The sequence below is a fragment of the Onychomys torridus genome, chromosome 15 (assembly GCF_903995425.1).
Source record: "Onychomys torridus chromosome 15, mOncTor1.1, whole genome shotgun sequence".
NCBI classification, from domain to species: domain Eukaryota; kingdom Metazoa; phylum Chordata; class Mammalia; order Rodentia; family Cricetidae; genus Onychomys; species Onychomys torridus.
The window spans coordinates 73352359-73369266 of NC_050457.1; the positions used below are offsets into that span (position 1 = coordinate 73352359).

At 49.1% G+C, this 16908-nt stretch overlaps 1 protein-coding gene across 1 annotated transcript; it reads left to right on the forward strand.

The window, feature by feature from the left end:
- Positions 1-1466: 1466 nt before the first annotated feature.
- Positions 1467-7605, forward strand: Med10 (mediator complex subunit 10). Its single transcript, XM_036207131.1, has 4 exons — positions 1467-1714; positions 3105-3188; positions 5268-5370; positions 7089-7605. The coding sequence occupies exons 1-4, from the start codon at positions 1593-1595 to the stop codon at positions 7185-7187; spliced, it is 408 nt and encodes a 135-aa protein (XP_036063024.1). The 5' UTR covers positions 1467-1592; the 3' UTR covers positions 7188-7605.
- Positions 7606-16908: the final 9303 nt, after the last annotated feature.

Here is a 16908-nt window from a genome sequence, read left to right on the forward strand (position 1 = left end):
CTAACAGCCCCATACATAGAAAGAAGTAGACATGCATCCAGTATATCAGTTCTGGGCATTTAGAGAACTGTGATGGCTATTCTTGGTTGTTAATTGACTACATTTGGAATTAACTGCAATCCAGAAACAGAGGTCACACCTGTGAGGGATTTTTTTTTTGCTTGGTTTGAAGTGGGTGGGTCCACTTCTAATCGAGACCTTTAAGGTAGGAAGACAGATGCCTCTTTCTTTAATCTGGCCCACACCTTCTACTGGAAGCCTATAGAAGGATCCATGTTTACTCTTTGCCTGCTCATCCTCACCTTGCTAGCACATCTATTCCATCCCTCACCTTAGAGACTACTTCTCTGGGATTTCAGCACATACTGAAGAGCAGCTGAGACATCCAGCCTCATGCACTGAGCAACTACTGGGTTCTTGCACTTTCTGTTCACAGCCATTCATTGTTGCTTTAGCTGGACTGCATGCAACCTGTAAATCATTCTAATAACCCCCCTCCCATATATATGAAATATGTAAAGGAGAAGAGACGTATTTCATATACATATGAAATATATATGGATAGAGATTCATTCTGTTAGTTCTGCTAGTCTAGAGAACCCTGACTAATACAGAGAACCCTTATACATCACATCTACCTGCACCCCCTTTCTCCCTGTTCTTCTGTCCGACTAGTCCCATTGTCTACCCTTTCATGAGGACTGAAAGATTGATTGACTTATATTTTGCTTCTAGCTCTTCAGGACTGATTTTCACATCAAAGTCATCGTACCTTTTAAATTGAGCCGGGAAATTCTCCTTTTCTAGCCCCAAAAGTGTCTGTGGATGTTTGAAATCATTTTTCTTTAATGTTTGATTCATTTAAAAAGTGAGTGTGAAAAGCAGCCAGGGCTTAGGCATTTTTTTTTTTTTTTTTTGAAAGAGATTTTTGCCTCCTGGCCAGTTTTAAAAAGCATGGCTTTATTTTGATTTTCCAATTTAGATACATTTACTTATGTATTTTGTGTCCGTGAACGTTGTATGTAGATATGCGTGTGATACAGCACATGTATGCAGGTCAGAGAACAACACATAGGATTCTGTTCTCTTCTGCCACGTAGGTTCCTGGGGATTGGACTCAGGTTGTCATGTTTGGCAGAAAGCATCTTCACGCACGGAGCCATCTCACTGGGCTCAGATTTTGTTTATCTTTTAAAGAAAATTGCTCCTATCTCCCAGATTATTCCTTCCCTCTAGCTTTCTTCTTTCCTTCCCGGATGAGACTTGGTTTTCCTTCAGTGAAGGACGCTGGGTACCAGCTAAGAGTTTTCATGTTCGCCCCGTCTTTATTATCCTCGCCCTTTTACTCATACATCTATCTGCTGTGTTTTCTCCAGGCATTTCTCTCCCACTTTAGACATTTCCCAGCACTTTGCAGGTCAAGGACTTCAGCCTCGCCTGGCCCCGCCCCCAGCGACTAGGCTCCGCCCCCGCGGAGACCCCGCCCTTCCTCCCGAGGAAACGGAAGTGGGCGTCCGGAAGCCGGAAGCGGGAGAGCGGCTGCTGAACTCGAGTCGCTGCGAGCTGCGGCTGAGTGGCGGGCGGAGCTGGCGATGGCGGAGAAGTTTGACCACCTGGAGGAGCACCTGGAGAAGTTCGTGGAGAACATTCGGCAGCTCGGCATCATCGTCAGCGACTTCCAGCCCAGCAGCCAGGCCGGGCTCAGCCAGAAACTGTGAGTGGCGGCGGGGCGGGAGTCGGTGCCGAGCCCCTGCCCGCCGGCCCGGGACCACTGGGGCCCTTTGGCGTTCCTCGTGGGCCCCGCAGGGGAGGCGGCTCCCTCCTGACTCCACGGGGCTGGGGTAGCTCCACCCTGAGTCCCCCGGGGAGGAGGCCGGCACCAGTCTGACCCTACAGGGCAGCCTGGGATTACACTAACCCCACAAGGGGAGGTAGGCACCACTCCACCCCCACCCCACCCCACCCGACCGGGGAGGCTGACCCCACTCCTAACTTAAAGAGGAGCGTGCACCTCTCGAGGGCCACCTGCTGCATAGGTCTGGCTGTGGAAGAAGGCCACAGAGGGTTTTTTTTTTTTTTTTTTAAGCCAGTATCTCCAGTGTCTTTGTGCTGGTCCTGATGCCTGGTTTTGGAATGGTGGACAGGGAAACAAAATGTCCAAGAGAAGGCCCCACCGTCATATAGGGGAAACACTCCAGGGCTTGGGGCAGCTCGGTGATCTTGGGTGGTTCTGGAAGGAGCCGAGGTTCAACCCAGGAGGGGTGGGTTTCTTCCTTGCAGACTGAGGGTACTCCATCCAACGATACATGTTCCAGAAAGCTTTGCTCTTTCCTCACCTCCATCCCGAGTTCAGAAGGAAAATTCTTAAGTATTGAGAGTATTTTTTTAAGTTCAAAGGTGTCCCCAGAATCCTGTGGCAACTGAGGGTTCAGGTGTGAGCAGCACAGGGGTGAAGCCTGTTGAGGGTGGCAGGGGTCTCCTGACTGCCCTGTGATCCAGCCACTAAAAGCTGTCTTGGTTCTTGTGCTCCCGGGGAGAAAGGCTAACACCAGGACAGAGGTAGAGCAAGCAGGTATTCAGGGTTCATCTAGTAGGCTGGGAGAAGAAAGCCACCCCCAGCTGAGACACCTAGCTCAGCAGAAAGGCAAGGCCTACCTCTAGTGTCTGGACCTGGACATCTGCTCTAACCCCCTACCTCCATGGTCCCCTTTCTGGAGTGGGAGACTGCCCTAGAAGCCATTGTTAACCCACAGTTCAGTCTGTTAAAGCTGAGTGCAAGGATGTATCTAAAGCTGAGATGTGTCCAGAGTAGAGGGCAGTGGGTATCTTGCACTCCTCCTCAGGGAGGACTTTGTGGGATGCAAGCAAGCTGGAGCATTGCCTAGACCTGCTGAGACTGGCTTTGTTGTTTTCCCCATGGCCCCATCTTTCTCTTATCTAGTTAGTGTGGCTATCTTATACCCAGCTGCCTCCTTGATTGTCTGCCCCAGTGTCCCCGACCTTGCCATTTTTAACTATCACAACTTGAAGTCCAGTGCTGTGTGTGAGCTGTGCTTGTCCTGTAGTCTGATCTAACCATCTGCCCTACTCTGCCTTTTTCCCAGGAACTTCATTGTCACGGGCTTACAGGACATAGACAAGTGCAGACAGCAGCTGCATGATATCACGGTGCCTCTAGAAGTCTTTGAGTGAGTATCACTGTGGATTTCTGTCGGCCCTGAATCTGGGTTAGCTGTGTGTGTCAGTGAATGTGAGGGAGGCATGGCCCAGGTGCTGTGGAACTGCCTATGAGCAGAGCAGACAGGAATGCTTGTCTTCATGGAATGTAGTGGACTGGTGGGGTTTAAAAATGGGTGAGTGTCACACCAGGGTTGTGTTGTTGACTGGTCACATGAAAATGAGAAATCAAAAGCTTGTTAAATATATCTATCTATCTATCTATCTATCTATCTATCTATCTATATCTATATCTATATCTATATCTATATATATATCTATATATCTATATCTATATCTGTATCTATATCTATATATATCTATATATATATATAAATAAAAGCAGGTTTCTAAGTTCAGTGGAGAAAAGCCTCAAGCCAGAGAAAAACCTCATAATTCATTAAGAGCTGTAGCTGGATGTGGTGGCCCACGACTTTGATCCCAGCACTTAGGAGGCAGAGGCAGGTGGTTCTCGATGAGTTTGAGGCCAGCCTAGTCTACAGAGAGTTCCAGGACAGCCTGGGATACACAGAGAAACCCTGTCTTGAAAACAAAAACAAAACAAGAGTTGCATGTGAGCTGTAATACAAAAAAATATATATATATATACACACAGACATCTGGGAAAATAACTTGGTCTGGTGTTTGAGAAGGTTCCTGTGGTGAACTGGGCCAGGGGGTGGTCCATCCACTGCAGGGAGGAAGCAGACCTCAGTCCGGTGTTTGTGGTGAGCCATCTTTCTACCAGAGAGTCCTGTGGCCTAGGAAGAGCAGTGGCTGGGAAGAGTGGCCTGCAAACTCAAGGAGCATGTGCCTTCAGCCTTTTCCCCGGTGGGCTGTGCACGCACTGTGGGAGGAATACAGGCTCCCACGGCCTTGCCAGCACACACTTTGATAGGCACATGGGTGGTCCAGAGCAACGATAAGATCACCTCTCAGCACTTCATCCCAGTGTTGTGCTTTGTGCATCCACAGTGGTTAGGTTGAACTTTTGAGTCTAAGAAAACAGCAGCCTCCCCACGCTGTTGAGGAGCCACATGCTTACTTAACACACATGAATGGTATGCCTTTCATGCTCTTCTGTTGTTTGAAATGCTTTTATTAGAAGTAACCAGAATTTGCTGCTTTTATTACATTATTACAAATACACCAAACTGAAAAGGAAACTCTAGAAATTGGTAATTTTGCTGTTTGTCATAAAGGCCAGTTTAATGGTTATTAACCTGAATTGATTTATATATTTTTATTTTCTAGGTTTTTTTTTTTTTTTTAACTGACCTTGGTGTGGTGGTAGTCTTTCTCTATAATGCATAATTAATGTAGCTGAATGATTCAGATTTATCCACTGTACAGAAATAGCCAGGTAGTCCATCCTTGGTAAAATCTGGATATTGTGGGCAGTGGGCTTCATGTCATCAGGATATGATGGCGTTTTGGCTAAACATGTTGACACTGTCAACATAATGGTATTGTCTTGGAATAACTGGAGAGAAGCACCCTGTTGCATTAGTTCACTGGAGTGTGTACAGTAAGGTAGTGTATTGAGAACACCCTCTCCCACAAGATGGACACGGTGTCCTGCCTGTGGCTCCCCTGCTGCTCCCTTTAACTTCCACATGCAGCATGTCCCGAGCAATCAGGCTGGTCTGGCGTGGACTCCACATCTCAGCTGTGCCTGTCACAAGCCTGAGCTCCTGCTCAGTTAACTTCCAGAACTTCTTTATCATACAGCTAAGGATCCAGAAGGTAGCAGCATATGTGTGCTTGTGTCTTTTTTTTATGCAGATGCACTGTGAGTGGTGAGTGCTGAACAGATGTAAAGGGGTGCAGCTTGTGATGCTTTCTGGGGTTCATAGTGAGCATTACTTGATGCATGAACTGCTAGAAATAGTGGTGCTTGCTTGGTAAGTTTGTGAATTTGAAAGAACCTGGTTCCTAGACTGTCCTCGTAAAGGTGTGTCTGCTGGAGGTGTTTTGTTTTGGTCCTAGTTTCCAGAAACCTGAGGTTAGGTGAGTTGGCCGTGAGTTGACTGAGATGTTCTTGTTTGCAGATACATCGATCAAGGTCGGAATCCCCAGCTCTACACCAAAGAGTGCCTGGAGAGGGCTCTGGCTAAAAATGAGCAAGTTAAGGGGAAGATTGACACAATGAAGGTAAGACAGCCAGTCGTGTCAGCGTGCACACCTTCGAGAGAGCACCTAGCACGTGTGCAAGAATGCCTGACGGACTCTTGACTGCCACCCAGCAGGGTTTCTGGCATGTGTAATGGTTGTCCTGTGACAAACAAGAGAACAGATAGGCAGTCTTACACTTTGTCTGGTGAGATCCCTGGTTCGGCTTTCCTGTTTGACTTCCTTTGGGTGACATCTGATTCAGTGTGCCTGGTACGATTCTGTGTTGACCCTGACTGGAGGCCTTTTCTGTGCCAGTGGGCTGCAGTTGTCGAATTCTGGAAGGTTTATGCTGTCTCTGGTGTCTGACCTCCAGACCCCTAGAAGCTCCCATGTCACTTCTCACAGAGAACTTGGCCACTTTGCCTCGATGAGATTTAGGGAGTTGTGTCCTGAACATGCACTGCAGTTATAGTTGTCTCTCTTAGGTCACTGAAATGTGGTTCAGATGGTGCTTGGTTTTCTCTTTTTGGACCTTACTGGCCTCAGTAGATGCAATGTGTGTAGCCTGCAAAGAGAGCACTGTGTACTCCTGTGTCTTCTGGGCTCCCTGCTAGCAACCAGGCCCTGGCTTGTGTTCTGTTCTCCTTGGCCTGGTCTTGTTCTGTTTGCGCCGTGAGCCTTGCTTCCTTTGAGAGGCTCACAGGTGTCTTTCCTCAGGGTGCTGATCAGGTGCCTGTTTTTTTCTCTACCCACTGTCCACTCTGCCTGCTATTTAAGTTCCATTGTCTGCCCCTATGCTGCCCACTACCTGCCTGTTGTCAGCCGGGTACACATGTGCTGGTTGTGACTGTTGTGCACAGGCTAGTACAGAGTGAGCCTGGTGCTCAGAAGGCTCTAGCTGAGTGGCAGGAGTGAGGACGGGCTTTGTCAGATTATATGCCGCAGAAGTGGGATTGGTCCGCTTAGCATTGAGCCCATATATCTATCATCTCTCCCGTCAGCTTGGGTTGAGGACTTCCTGGATGCCCAGCAAAAATGTCCCCTGTGGTCTGGTTGACCCTTGGGACTGAGGCCTCTGGTCACACCAGCATCTTAGGCCTGTTGCCTTGGCCTGCGCTAGAGTGTACTGCCCATTTATGGGTGCCTGTGTGGTTAATCTTCCTCATGCGCCTGTGGTGTCATGTCTCACCTGAGATCTATGACAGTCTCAAGGGACGATTTGGCAGCCTGCTGTCCCCAGTGGGCACAGGTTAAAACTTGGGAAAACTATTTCAGTTGTAGTGAAGCAGCATGTGGCTTCCTGACTTTGGCCTGTGGCCCATAAGAGTAGAGGCTTGGGCTGCAGGCACATGGGGCAGCTGCAGAGACTAGGGTAGGACAGATGTGAGGGATGAGTGACTGGAGAACCATGGTGTTGTCAGTAGATGATGAATTCGCCCTGCTTGGGAAAGCTTTGGGAGGTGTTTGCACACGTGACTTCGGTGTGATTCCAGTGAGTAACTGTTTTAGTGAGTGTTACTTAAAATTCTGGTGTGAGTGTGGCCTGCAAAAGTCATCTCCACTGTGGTGAGAGCACCTGTCTGGAGGGGAGGAGTATAGGTCCCTCAGAGATCTGGTGTCCCTGTACCACCTTAATTGCAGACACTTGTGTAATTGGCCATCCCTTTGGGTGGCCCAGTTGGGATTTTGGCCTCCTTGGAGGGGGCGTGCTCTCTATATTTTGGATTTTTTTTTGACACAGCTATTTTTGTTTGTAGAAATTTAAAAGCCTGCTGATTCAGGAACTTTCTAAAGTGTTTCCAGAAGACATGGCCAAGTACCGGAGCATTCGGGGGGAAGATCACCCACCTTCCTAAGTGTGAGAAGGCCCCCCTCCCCTTAATTGCCAGGACTGATCCAGTGAGAAGCTGTGCCTGCCGATGCTGCCTTCCAGCCACATGAACTGGCCTTGCCCCACCTCCTGCTCCCATCATTCACCTGTGCGACTCTGGGGCTGGAGGAGAAGAGCTGTGCCCCAGCTGTCCCTGCAGCTCTCAGACCCTCAGTGGTCCCGTCTTTCTTTAGGGAAAACAGGCAGGAAGACAGCCTTGCTGAAATGTGAAGTGTGATTGGGATTCTACTTGACACTTTGTTTTTACATACTCTGTTCTGTTACAGTATCATAAGACAAAACTGGGTTTTATATTTTACATTTTCAGATGTGGTGCATAAGAGCGTAACTGTTTTCATGAGTTTCAACTAAACATAATAAAGTCTTAAGTTTTACATGGCTCATTCCACGTAATTATTTCTGTAACATTTTTACAAGGTAGAACAGTCAATTGTTAATTCCCTCAAGTGTTATAATATTCATAAAACAATGTTTTCTTCAGGCATGTATGTAGGAAAAGCTAAATCCAGCTGAGGACTCCCGTTTCCCACCATCTCTTACAGGCGTGTGCTAAAGAACACAGACTGCGCACAGCATTGGAAACTGCTGCAGAGCGGCGCTCCTCACCTGTAGTGTGGATGGAGTCTGCTGTGACTTCGACTTCACTTGAGTGGGTCTGTGGGCTGGGGGAGGGTCCGGCAGTGCATCTGGCTGCATGTTTAAGGTAGGAGGAGCCTCCTCATGCTGGGCCTGCTTAGGGGGAGGGATCTGTAACAAAGCATCACAGACCAGGTGTTTAAAACAGTGGAGGTCTGTTTCTCACAGGTGAGAAGGCTGAGTCTAACCTGTAGAAGGCACAGAAATATTTGTTATGTTCACAATAGGGAAGAAAGATAAAGAGCAGTCATTTGAATGCCCGTCAACAGTGGTTTAAATTAGGGTTTATTTGATGGGGTGCAGTGGTCAGAAAGCACTGTGCTCCACACAGACAGTCGGGGTGTATCATAGAATTAGTGCGTGCTTGATCAGGAAATGTTCGCTGGGGTCTTCGTGTTCTGGGGTGTGTCTAAGAGTTCCTCCCAGGCAGTCATCTGTCCACTGTGCGGAGGGCTGCTCTGGCCATGGTCCCCAGATGAGCTGTCACCGTCCTTGTCTGGGCAGGCTCCTCTCCCTCATGGTTCCAGCTTGGGCCAAGGTTCCAGGTTTACATTGCAATCCACACGTCCTGAGAGCGTCCTAACCATGCATCAGGCAGCTTCCCTTTTCTTTCCACAGGACTGTTCCTCAGGAGCTTGCACACAGATCTGTACTCACCATTACTGGGCTCATCTGCACTCAAACCAGGCTCCAGAGTAAAGACACTTCATTAGCTCACCCCAGAGCGCAGGCCTGCTGGCCTGTTAGAGCCACTGTGCCTAGCCGGGTCTCAGAATGTCAGTTTGTTCATTCTCAGCTCTCCGCTCTCATGGCAGTTCCCTGTCCCCGTCTGTAGGTTTTCTTTACAACACTCAGGATTGCCATGTTATCCAGTAGCGTATCCAGCTGTGCCCTGGTGTCATAAGGACGCTAAAGATGCCTGTGTCCTCACCCTGTTAGCTGTAAAAGGTTGCCTGGCAGAGGGTGGGATGTGGCTGTAAGGACCTGCTTAGGTTTCCAGAGGTGCCCAGTGCAGCCACAGTGGTCCGTCCGTATGAGAGGGAGAGAGAAAAAGCTGAGGTAGGTGAGAGGGCCGGGGTGGAGATGGATGCCATGCTTCTGGGTGTGAAGAAGCAGCCACAAGCTCAGGAAGCATGATCCACCCAGAAGCTGAAACGAAGGAGTGTAGCCCAATGATGTCTCAGTGGAAAACGTCCAGCCTCCAGAGCACTGGATGATGGATCCCTGGGTGTGCTGTAGTGTGTGACAGTAAGAAGTGACCTTTGCAAACATGAGCTCAGGCATGATCTAGGCGCTGGCCTTTCAAGATGTACTTGTTTTCACTTGTCTTTGTCACAGCCCTTTTTAGTCGATATGATGTCACCTCAAGAAACACATTATTGAGATACTGAAAACAAATGAACAGACTTCTTTTTTTTAAAGAAAAGATCAAGTTTTGATAGATTTGAGGGAATTTTCTTGTGCTTTCTCAAGTCAAATGGATAGCTGCAGATTATAACGAGGGCCTCTAGGAGGAAAAAGTGGGGTCTCTGGGGTTCTTGCTCCTTGCCTGGAGTATCCTGGGGTTATCTTAACAGCAGGAACCTGATGCCTTTCCCACGGGCTCTCACAGGCCAGACTCTCCTAATCAAGGTGTGGCGCGGCTCCCCCTGGTGCCTTCCTTGCGTTCTGGTCACAGCTGCAGGTGTGGTTGAGTTTCCCAGCTTCATCACCCTCTTCCACATGGCCTGCTTTCCCTGGGTCTCACAAGGACGCTGGCACACAAAGTATAATCCAGTCCCGAGACTTTAACATGACCTCTGCATATAAGTAAGGTGGGCGTACTTCTGAGGGGCCACCACCCAGTCCACCACATTGCCCTCTTGGCAGTGCCTGGCATTGGTAGTTTGTGTCTAGTCTCAAGAGAATATCTGTATTCTCTCACCCACTGAGGACTCAGCCTGCTCATGCCGGTATCTGCCCTGTTCTTCCCAGAGCAGGCGGCTCAGGAGTTGGGGATGGACCGAGGCCAGTGAAAACACTAAGTGCCGGTCTGTATAGAGACATTTGTCTTGCCTAGGAGGGAAGATATACCGTGGGTGGTAGTGACAGTCACAGCCTGAGGATGCAGGGGTCCTTGCAGATGGCCTTGACACATGCGCACCTGAGTGAAAACCGAATTACTGCTGATTTGCTGGGGGAGGGGCAGGCTGTGATGCACAGAGGTAATGAGGCCCTGAGTGAAGGCACAGTGGCCTGGTTTGGGCAGCTGGGCATGAGCAGAGCACACCTGGGGAGCCTGTGGGGAGGGTCACGCAGAAGAGCATTGGCCACTAGCCTAGCCAAGCCAAGATGCTCACATTGACCCTTAGAAAGACTGAATTCCCTCCTTGGATGACATGCCTCCCCACCCCCGTGTGAAGGGATGTCAGGGCTCTTTTCTGGTAAAAACTGGTAAGGCCTGATACACAGCTCTGCCATATTGATTTGAAAGCAGTTTCAAAAGCCACACATAATGGGAAATTTCCTTTTGGTACATGCATGGTAAACACAAAGATGGGATGCAGACATGTATGCCATTTTAAGCATGTTAGGCATATGGGAAGAGCTGGTGGAATCCAAGGGCCAACTGGTAATCATTTCCATGAGCCAGGTTGCGGTCTGCACAGCTCTGTCCTCACAGACATTGTGCTACAGGGACAGATTCCCTGCATTTGTGTATATTCCAGCTCACATACAGACTAAATGGAATAGCAAATCCATCCCAGGGTTAGTTTCTGGTTCAGGAGTATAGACAGGATGTGACTTTTAAAAGAGCCTAGAGGTAAGAGGGCATAAACCCAGGTGGGCTAATGTGTCCATGTATGTGAGGCTGGCTGGGAGGGCTGGGCTTCCTACACCAGCCTGGCCTCCACCAGGTTGTCCTGGAAGCTTGCCTGCTTGCTGCCTGCAGGAGTTTCCCAGGTCAGCAAAATAAAGGGGGGCTCACCTACTCACACAGGCATAGCAGGTGTCCTCAAGAGCTGAAGTGGAAACACCATCTCCTCTAAATTAGCTGTTGGTCTGTTGTCTGTTGGTGTGGGGTCCCCATGCTGACCTGCTGGGGATTGCCTGAGTGGGCACATCTTCACAGTATACAAAGGTTATTCCACAACATACATGTGTCTGCATGCTTTCTCTGTGCTGTATGTGCATATGCATGTATAGTTATCTGACCTTCAGGAGAGCTGTGGATGATGGAGGGTGCAGAGGTGGTGGTTGGTGTCTGTCCTGAGTTGAATTGTGTCCCCCAGAACTTGAAACCTCAGAGCACGACCGTTTGGAAGCAGCACTTTGAAGCAGTAAGTAAACACGATTCTTTGTTAAGTTACATGAGGTCACTCTAGGACAGGGCAAGCCATAAATCAATAACTAATCCAGGAGAAGGTGGTGCAGATGAGCATGCCGCTCCCACAAGCCAGGTGCTCCAGATCCCAGGAGTGGGGTGCACCAAAAAGGACCCTGAGAGCATCTTTATAGAGTGCAGCCTACTGACCCTGAAGGGTACACTTTTGGCTTCTAGAAGCAAGAGGTTTCTGTTTTTCAATATCTCCTGGGTGTGAAGTCTGTTATAAGAAACTACGCCACATCTGAGAAGAAGAAGGTGCGTGGTGGCACACACTGCCGTGGTAGAAGCTGGAGGCTCAATAAACAGGCATTCCGTGACACCACAGGCCCCATCCCTCCCTCTGTGAGTGCCAGGAGAGAGCAAGTCCTGGCCTTAGGAGCCCCACACACCTGTAGCACAGGCTCTATTGGTGATTCTGTGAACTTCCTGCTGAACTATAACTTCTTTTACTACGTTCTGGTCTTGATCTGGGGGCTACACATAAAGCTTGCCTGGCATGGCTAGGTGTCTGAGACACATTGATTCCCAGAGAAATGCTCAGTGATGTGGCCCGCTGAGGTGGGCAACTTGCTGAGGGGCCTGGCCTGCGTAGAGGCAAGGCATGAAGGTACTGCGGGCTTCAGTCAGGGTTGTAGGTTCTACCTGGGGCGGCTGTCAGGGAGAACACCCACACAGGAGGGCAGGAGGGAAGGCTGAGCCCACTCTGCTCTACAGCCCTTGTTTCATGGCGGTTCTTCGGCTGTCAATCATCAATGACAACGGGAGATGGAGGGTCCTTTCTGCTTCCTTCACCTGAGTGAATGCTGACCCTGGCTCACAGAGACATTGTTGGATGTAGACATTCTTTTTTTTCCAGATCATACATGCAAATAGCCCACAGGCTGAACACAGCATTGGTTCTGGGAGGTGAGGATCCTGCTGTGTGGGTTGGTCCCAAGGCACCAGACAATGTCAACCTGAGCTGGTGCATAGGTTGTTGTGTAATTTTCTTAACTCACAGGGTGGACTACAAGGCAAGGAGACAGACTGGCTGTTGGTGTGATGTGGATGCAGACAGTCAAGGTCAAAGGAGTCTTGTGGCTGTTGACCTTGACGACAGAGCTGCTACGATAATGAGAACAGGAAGGATGGCAGCCAGTGCCCCTGAAGACGAGAGGCCATTGTGAACACGGACCGAGAAGACGAGTGGCCACTGATGGGATATCGATTTCTGACTTTTGTTTATGGAGTTGTCTGGTTCAGAATCGGGCATCAGCAGAGCAGCTGCTGGGTGGGGCCACCACGGTGAGCATCTCCAATCCTGCCACGTTGCTGGTCTTCTCAGGCTCAGCCGCCCCCTGCTCCGCACTGCATCCTTTGGCTGTTTGCTCCTGAGCTTGATTCCTTGGGGGTTTGTGATCACATCACTTCCTGAAGCCCCTGTTCTTGACCATCACTTAAGGTGCTGTGTGACACAGGGGGACCAGAGCACTCCTCTGCAGGAGGATTTCCAGCTTTGCGGCTTGTTTGGAGATACTAGTCTCAATATGACTTGAGCAAAGGTTGTTCACAATAGATCCAGGAGCATTCTCTATGAAAGGTTTGGAGAGTGAAGAGCTTCATATGGGGGCTTAAGGAGAGAGATGGTTTAGTGGGCAAAGGGCTTGTTGAGCAGGCCTGAGGACTGGAATACCTAATGCCTGGTGGGTACAGAGACTGGTCTGTCTCAGAGGCAGAGACAGGGGATTCCAAGGCAAGACAGTCTGAGCCGACAAGCTCCTTGTTTAACCTTGTCTCAGTGAATGAGATGGAGAACAGTTGAAAGACTCCCTGCGCCAACCTCAGCCTCTGTACAACAGGTGGACATACACCTGCACACACATGCAACACACAGCACACATAGACACATGTAAAAAAAGGAACCGAACAGGCACCAGCACAGGGCCCTTCTATACTCCCTCTGTCCACACTGCAGCACAGGGCTAATGACACACAGAGTCAGAGGTGTTCCGTCCTCCAGGCCGCCTCCTGGTGGCCACACACCGCCCTTCCTGGCCCCCTTCACCTCTGCTCCTGCCCACAGTAGCCCTAAGTCAGGAGCGCAGATGCTGGTCCAGGCAGGGTGCAGTCAGACAGCAAGCAAGCAGGGTATGGACACCAGGCGTCTGAGTCTGGGGCAGGGGAGTACCTAAGAGGTCCTACATTCCACGGAGTTTTCTAAGCCTTGTGCTGGTGGCTGGGAACAGCCCGAGGCTAGCCCATAGCAGGCGTCACTTGCTGTAATAGTGGCCTCCTGTGGGCCTAATCTTCTGGAGTTGGACCTGGTAAATTTCCCCTCTTTCCTTCAGCCACTGCTGTCCGTCCCTGCTTTGCTATTTTTGGCATCCTTCTCCTCTTTCTTAGGGATGGGCTCTGTGGACGCACGGAGCCCCGATATCTGAAGCCCCATGTTGCCTCTTGCCTTTTCTCTCGGCTCCATTTTCTCTGCACCCCCTCCATCCCAACCCTTTCTTTTGAGATTTCTGCCTCTTTCTACCTCCTCTTCCAGGGGCTGCCTCAGCACTGAGGTCCCCCCCCACACACACAACACACACACTATTGCTCCTTCCTCCAGTCCCCTTTATTCCCCTTTGGAGTACTGGAAGAGACATGTTAGTGCGGTGCTGTGTATTAATCTGTGAGTATGCAGGTTGGAGCGTCCATGTCCCAAAGGGACATTAACACAGCATGCACCAACTTCATCCAAAGCAGCAGCTGGGGCCCAGGGTCGGGCTGACTTACAATAATACCAAGGCACAAGGCAAGACACGGGATGACTTCCACCATAGTCTGACTGCTTAGGGTTGGGAACATGAGTGAAAGTCGAAGGCTACTGCTCCAGTGTGCACCGAACCCTGCTGTGAAGCTAATTGTGTTGCAGGAGCAAATGGCGACTGGCCATTATCGTCACTCTTTTATTAATAACCATTTATTAGCTGTCCGTGGTGAGCAGCCAAGGTCTGAGTCAGCACAGGGAACTGAGCCTCCCATTTATCCAGCATGGTTTCCAGGGCATCGATTTAAGCCTTTTTTTTTTTTTTTTTTTTTTTTTTTAATATTGTTCCTCTTGTTGAGTTAAGTAGACCTGTGTTTGTACAAATGCTATTTGTACACCAGGCAAAAGCAGATTGCATTGTAGGGAATACTGTTCCACATATCTGCTCTGCAAGCGAAGGACATTCCGGATGCAGTGTTCTGGACTCCAGACTCATTCCTCACTCTCTACTTATGCTTCCACGAGACCAGCAATGCTGCAGGTATACATTCAGGTTTATGTTCAAAAAATACAGAGAGAATGGCATTACACACACCAGTCAGCTCTTCACTTTTCCACTTCAACTGTCTTTACAATCTTTCCTTCTCAGAACAAAGAACAGACTTAAATGTCCAGCAGCACATGGTACTTAGTCTTCCCTTCAGAGCCTCTGGCTTTACAACAGCAAATGATGCCTAAGGTGCTGCCTGACTGTCTGTCTGTCTGTCTATCTGTCTCTGCCTTTCTTTCTTTCTTTCTTTCTTTCTTCTTTCTTTCTTTCTTTCTTTCTTTCTTTCTTTCTTTCTTTCTTTCTTTCTCTCTCTCTCTCTCTCTCTCTCTCTCTCTCTCTCTAGTAACATCTTTAAAAATGTTTTTGTAAATTATTATTATTATATTTACATCCCTACGGACCACAGTTACCCTTCACTCCTTGACTCACAGCCTCTCCCCCCCCACCTCTCCTCCTTGCCCCCTCCCCCACTCCTCTTCCATTTCTGTACAGAAAAGGGCAGGGTTCCTATGGATATCAACAAAACATGGCAAACAGGTTGCAGCAAGACTAGGCACTTCCCCTTGTATTAAGGCTGGACAACACAACCCACTATGAGGAATAGGGTCCCAAAAGCTGGCCAAAGAGTCTGAGACAGCCCCTGCTCCCACTGTTAGGAGTTCCACAAGGGTGCTGTCCTCATTGTTCTACAGTATCAACCAAATATCTGAGGGCATGTCCTGGCTTAGTCACACCCCTGTCCCCATAGCCTCCCTTCATCCCCGTGTGTGTGTGTGTGTGTGTGTGTGTGTGTGTGTCCTGGAAGTTTCCATGCAGGCTGTGCTGTACTTATGTGATATCCGATGGCCTTAAGGGCCAGGACCAGGTTCCTCCTCTGGGCACCCCACATCTGTAAAATGGTGGGAAACTCTATCCTATCTCTGGAAAGGCCAAGGTGGATTTTCAGAAATACAGTTTGTTTGTAATTCGGATCTGAAATTTAGACTCACCAGGCCAATGGGCAGTGCCCAGGAAATGTGACCATGAGCTTCTGTTAACCCCCTTGGTATTTGGTCCCTCAACCACCGTGAGCTCCTATGTGCATGCCATTGGCTGAGGGAATGCTCCTCTCTGATATACCCAGCTTCCCAGAACTAGGTCCTCGGGTGTCATGGACTCTCCCAAGGCTTTAATGGCAAACTGCTCTGGAAGCTGCTGAGGTGACCTGGGTATCTTGTTTAAGTCCCAGGAATCACTCTACATACACAGCAGCACTAGATCCAGAGTTTGGAGAAACAACAAACAAACAAACAAACAAAAACACCCCAAAACCATAAAACAAGCTGTGGCTTGCTCTGCTTCTCTGACCTTTCAGAATTCACCCCAATACCTGGCTCCCCTGAGTTTTTTTATTTAATAAGACTGTTTAGAGGTTAGTGCTACATCTGGCACCCAACTTGTCAGACACGAATTCTCGAAAAAGCTACTTGCCTGTGGCCTTGCGGGCCGCAGCTCAGACCCAAGCTTCACGTTGCTGGCTGTGGTGGTGCATGCTGGTAGGATTTACTGAAAGAGGCAGAGGAAGGAGGATCCCCAGTTTGAGGCCAGCCTACGAGGCTTGCTAAGGAGATGCAGGGGGGCTGAGCTATAAATGGTGGTGGTGGTGGTGGTGGTGGGATCATGGAGATGGTTACTGTTCCACATTACCAGCTTCTCATTGTGGTGATGGCGATGGCGATGCTGCTACTGAGGATGAAGAGTTAACTGCTGCTTGTTCAGAGAACAATTGCTAGGACTATCGTGTTACAAGAAAGCATCGGCAAAGGTCAGTTTGGAAGAGTCTGGCAAGGTAAGTGGTGGGGAGAAATTGCTGTGAAGATATTCTCTTCTTGGGAAGAGTGTTAGTGGTTCTGAGAGACAGACGTTTATCAGACTGTGATTGCTCCAAATCACAGAGGAGGCACAAAAAGAAAAATAAAAGAAAAAAGAAAAGGAAAAAAAGAAAAGAAAAAGTGTTTTAGCAGGAATCCGTGACCACACCTAACAGCAACTTTGGAATCTTCAAAAGGATGATGGGATCCCACACGGACACACGGACTATGGTAAAGCCATTAAGCTGATTAATACCACGGAAAGATCTGCTTTCAACTACAAACTGCTCAGGACAATTCCAGGCTAGCTGAGATGATCCAGCCTGACAGACTACTTGAACAAGGACTTGAGATAAACCCTGCACCTTTGCATTATACAGAGACCAGACAACAAAGGATACAGCCACCTCTCCCAGGATGTGACTATTAACCCCAAAAATTTTCTTTTCACTGGGCAGTGGTGGCGCTCGCCTTTAATCCCAGCACTCTAGAGGCAGAGGCAGGTGGATCTTTGTGAGTTTGAGGCTAGCCTGGGCTACCAAGTGAGTT

What these genes read in the sequence shown, in the direction of transcription:
- Med10 (XM_036207131.1), top strand. Translation starts at nt 1,593, where the DNA reads ATGGCGGAGAAGTTTGACCACCTGGAGGAGCACCTGGAGAAGTTCGTG. An exon ending in GCCGGGCTCAGCCAGAAACT is followed by an intron (nt 1,715 to 3,104) that starts GTGAGTGGCGGC and finishes CCTTTTTCCCAG; the next exon opens with GAACTTCATTGTCACGGGCT. An exon ending in GTGCCTCTAGAAGTCTTTGA is followed by an intron (nt 3,189 to 5,267) that starts GTGAGTATCACT and finishes TCTTGTTTGCAG; the next exon opens with ATACATCGATCAAGGTCGGA.